Consider the following 4,674-nt stretch of genomic DNA (forward strand, 5'->3'; position numbering starts at 1 on the left):
GTGAGCCACCATGCCCAGTCTTGAATTTTCTTTTTTGAAAAGTCTTCCTCAACAGTTGTCTTAGAATGTTTCTAAGAGAATTATTCTTTTTTAATTGTTGTTTTCATTTTGTTTTATTTTTTTAGAAACAGAGCCTCACTCTGTTGCCCAGGCTGGAGAACAGTGGTGCAATCACAGCTCACTACAACCTCGAACTTCTGGCCTCAAGTATCCTCCCGCCTCAGCCTCTCCAGTAGCGGAGACTATAGGTGTGCACGACCATGCCTGGCTATTGTTTTAATCTACGAAGTTTTGGGGTAATTTGTTACCCAGCCAGAGATAACGAATACAGAGGCCTAGAGAACTTGAGTGAGCTGCCCAGTCGCCCAGCTATGAATCCAGAATGGTCCAACACCAAACCTGTGCTTATAACCCCTACCCAGCTCGGTCCCCTCTTCTGGGCATCAGCTCAAAGGGCCATTCTGGGCAATGAGTACCACGAGATGTCACACAACACAAAGGTGCCTGCCACTGGGCTGGTTCAGGGGAAAACGCCCACCTGTTGTCGAAGAAGGCACGAACAATTTTGGATCGGATAGGGTTGAGCTCCAGGTCTGGGACATTGTTGAAGTTCTCCTTGCTGGTTTCCAAGAAGAGATACCGGAAAGAGAGTAGGAAAAGACAGCAGATGTCAGCTGGCATTTTCATCCTGTATCAAGTTGTATTTTGGATCCCCAACAGGCCCCACGAGAATAGTTCAGAGTTAGGAGACAGAACTGGAATACGCTTCACTTATCTGCCCCTTCCTCTAACCTTTAGACTGGGCAAAGGCAGGGAGGATTTGGAGGCTCAAGATACTTTTCTTTTTTGAGATAGAGTCTCACTGTCACCCAGGCTGGAGTGCAGTGGTGCGACCATAGCTCGCTGCAGCCTTGATCTACTGAGCTCAAGCAATCCTCTTGCCTCAGCCTCCCAAGCAGCTAGGACCACAGGTGCACACCACCATGCCTAGCTAATTTTTAAAATTTTTTGTAGAGGCAAGGGGTTGACATGTTGCCCTGGCTGGTCTTGAACTCCTGGGTTCAAGTGATCCTCCTGCCTCAGCCTCCCAAAGCGCTGGGGTTACAGGTATGAGCCACTGGCCTGGCCTTGAGATACTTTTGAGAATCCAAGAGGTGGACTGGACATTCATCTCCAAAAAATGCAGAGATATGGGATTTGTGTCCATTCTGGGGATTCAGAGACTGCCTGAAACCTATCCTCAAATCCCCAGGTAAGTATTCAGAGCAGTGGGGTGCTGGCTTGGAGCTCTGCAAAACAGTCTGGCAGGTCCTCAAAGGTTAAACCTGGAGTTAACAGATGACCCAGCAATTCCACTCCTAGGGATATGCCCAAGAGAAATAAAAACCTGTGCGTGAATTTCACAGCAGCATTCCCCACCCACAAAGCAGAAACAGCCCAAACGTCCGTCGACTCATAAATGGAGAAATACAATGTGGTCCACACAATGGAGTTTTTTTGTTTGTTTGTTTTTTGAGACGGAGTCTCGCTCTGTCGCCCAGGCTGGAGTGCAGTGGCGCAATCTCGGCTCACTGCAACCACAATGGAGTATTTTTTAGCCATAAAAAGGAACTAAGTACTGACACATGCTACAACACAAATGAATCTAAAACACATGGTGCTAAGCAAGGCCGGGCACAGTGGCTCACACCTGTAATCTCAGCACTGTGGGAGGCCGAGGCAGGCGGATCACTTGAGGTCAGGAGTTTGAGACCAGCCTGGCCAACGTGGTGAAACCCCATCTCTACCAAAAATACAAAAATTAGCCGAGTGTGGTGGTGCATGTCTGTAATCCCAGCTACTTGGGAGGCTGAGGCACAAGAGTTGCTTGAATCCGGGAGGTAGAGGTTGCAGTGAGCCAAGATCTCACCATTGCACTACAGCCTGGTAGACTGCAGTCTGAAAAAACTTCTGAGTTTTGAGACTCCATCTCAAAATACAAACAAAAAAAAAAGCATTATGCTAAGTGAAAGTAGCCAGTTACAAATGGCCACATATTACATAATTACATTTACACGCTATCTGGAATAGGTAAATACACAGCGGTAGAAAGCAGATTGGTGGTGGTCAGGGGGTTGGAGACCTGGCCCTGGTTCCTGGGTCCCTCTGTGTCCCCGGTATGGCCTCCTGTCCCTCCCACCCAGGTCTTTTGGCTGGCCTCACTCATGGACTCTGGCCAAACTCAGGGCCAGCTGAGGGTACAGCTTTCTTTTGGGAGTGATGAAAATGTTCTAATATTGACTGTAGTTCTGGATGCGGACAGAACTCTGTACATACGAATGTCACTGAATTGCACATTTTAATGGTTGAGTTGTATTACGTGAATTACATTTCAGTAAAGCTGTTAAAAAAAAAAAAAGCCAGCCAGCCAGGCGTGATGGCACACGCCTGTGGTCCCAGCTAGCAATCAACGCGGGAGGCTGAGGCAAGAGGACTGTGTGAGCCCAGGAGTTCACGGTTACAGGGAGCTACGATGGTGCCACTGCGCTGCAGCCTGAGTGATGCAGTGAGACTTCAATCTCTTTTTTTTAAAAAAAAAAAAAAAAGGAGCAAAAAAAGCTTGGCTTGGGACAGGGGAGCGTGAATTTCACAGGAGGACACCCTGAGGCTGGCACAGGTATTGCTGAGTCCTAGAGGTTGCAGGTTTGCAGGCAGGGGCGTCAGTCACTCCGTCACCTGCCTGCCCTCCTCCCCTGCCCTCACAGAAGGCCATCCTGGGTTCTCCGAATGTGCTTCCTGCTCACCTTTTCCTTCTGCTCCATGGGCCTCCACAGGCATCGTCTTGGGAAGGACCCAGCACACAGGCTGGTGCCTGGGGAAAAAGAGATCAGGCCCAGGTGGGGAAGGCGGAGGGAATCAGCCCACTGAAAATGAGGACCTCCGGGTGGGAAGAGATGGTGGGACAGTCATTGGAAGTGGGATTCAACACGAAGACAGACAGATGCTGGAGAGGAGGAGGCAAAACAGACACAGGGGATTCTGCGCTGTTTGAGTTGGAAGATTCCATGAACGCCTCGCTGGCCCCTGTGCTGCCCCACCTTACGCACTGGAGGGGTGGGGATGGAGGCATGGAGAGGCACAGCAGGACCTGGTCCTGGGTCCCTCTGTGTCCCCGGCATGGCCTCCTGTCCCTCCCACCCAGGCCTTTCGGCTGGGCTCACTCATGGCCTCTGGCCAAACTCAGGAGCCGTGTCAGGGCAGACTCATGTTTTAGATTCCCAGGAACCCAGTTCCAAAGAAGGAGGCAGACTCGGGACAGCTGGCCCGGAGAGATGGGATGTTATTTGGCCATGAAAAAAATAAGATTATTTTTTGGCCATAAAAAGGAACAAGGTTTTTTGTTTTGGTTTTTTGAGATGGAGTCTCACTCTGTTGCCCAGGCTGGAGCACAGTGGCACGATCTTGGCTCACTGCAACCTCCGCCTCCCATGTTCAAGCAATTCTCCTGCCTCAGCCTCCCAAGTAGCTGGGATTACAGGCGTATGCTACCACGCCCAGCTAACTTTTGTATTTTTAATAGAGATGGGGTTTCACTAGTTGGCCAGGCTGGTCTCAAACTCCCGACCTCAGGTAATCCACCTGTCTCAGCCTCCCAAAGTGCTAGGATTACAGGTTTGAGCCACTGCACCTGTCCAGGAACGAGATTCTCATCCATGCCACAGCACGGATGTACCTGGAAGACATGATGCTCAGTGGAAGAAGCCAGACACAAATGGCCCCTTGGTGTACGATGCCATTTATAGGAAATATCCAGAAAAGACAAATACAGGGAGACAACGTGGAGAGATGCGGTTTCCAGGGGCTAGGGACGGGGTGATGGCTAACCGGTGCGGAGCTTCTTTCTGAGGTGCTCTAAAATGGACTGTACATTTTCAATGGGCGAATTTTATAATATGTGAATTACATCTCTATAAAGCTGTTAAAATTTTCTAATAAGTCTTTAAAAAAACAAAAAAGAACCACTGTGCTACTGCAGTATGACTCCATTTATGTAAAGAACAAAAAGTGACAACATGATCCTCTGCAGCTAGAAGTCGGGGTGATGAACTGCCTCGGAGTTGGGGGTGATCGAGAGGGAACATGGGGGCCTTTTGGGAGCCAGGAACATTCTGTTGCATGTTCCGTCTGTGAAAGTCCCTCTGTGTGTGACACGTGCTTTTCTCTATGCTGGTCACACCCTCACTGCTGGCAGATAGCTCGATGCTCTGCCCTTTTTCCTCATTAGTGGGAGGCGACCACAGGAGGGGACAGAATAGAGAGACCAGAGCCCTGAATGAGTCAAGGTTACCAGGAGAGATGATCACATTCTACAAAATCACGATCGGATGACAATGACAGCTACAGCTCACAAACGTGCAAGCGACTTGGCCGGAGCCATCTCGTTTCCCAGCGACCCCACAAGGGTTCCTATTATCCCCGACGCTTCAGGCTCAGCAGAGACAGGTTTGGCGACCTGCCCCAGCTCACCCAGTGGGGGCGTGGAAGAGTCAGCTTGGAAGCTAGGTAGAGTACAGCCATGCTCTCACCAGATACCCTGCTGTCCTACTCTCCCTGGCCATCCAAACAGAATCCATTTTCCAAGGCCCAGATTCCCTGACTGAGAAAGGGACCACATGGAGCTCCAGAGGGAATCTG

General features: G+C 50.0%; 1 protein-coding gene across 1 annotated transcript in view; it reads right to left on the minus strand.

Moving 5' to 3' along the window:
- Positions 1-4,674, minus strand: part of TESC (tescalcin) — a 57,473-nt gene that overhangs the window by 17,666 nt on the left and 35,133 nt on the right. The window contains exon 4 of the mRNA XM_011928737.1: positions 539-619. Coding sequence (XP_011784127.1) covers positions 539-619 — 81 coding nt within the window. The remainder of the gene's footprint in view (positions 1-538; positions 620-4,674) is intronic.

Source organism: Colobus angolensis, unplaced genomic scaffold (assembly GCF_000951035.1).
Source record: "Colobus angolensis palliatus isolate OR3802 unplaced genomic scaffold, Cang.pa_1.0 Scaffold79, whole genome shotgun sequence".
Taxonomy (NCBI): domain Eukaryota; kingdom Metazoa; phylum Chordata; class Mammalia; order Primates; family Cercopithecidae; genus Colobus; species Colobus angolensis.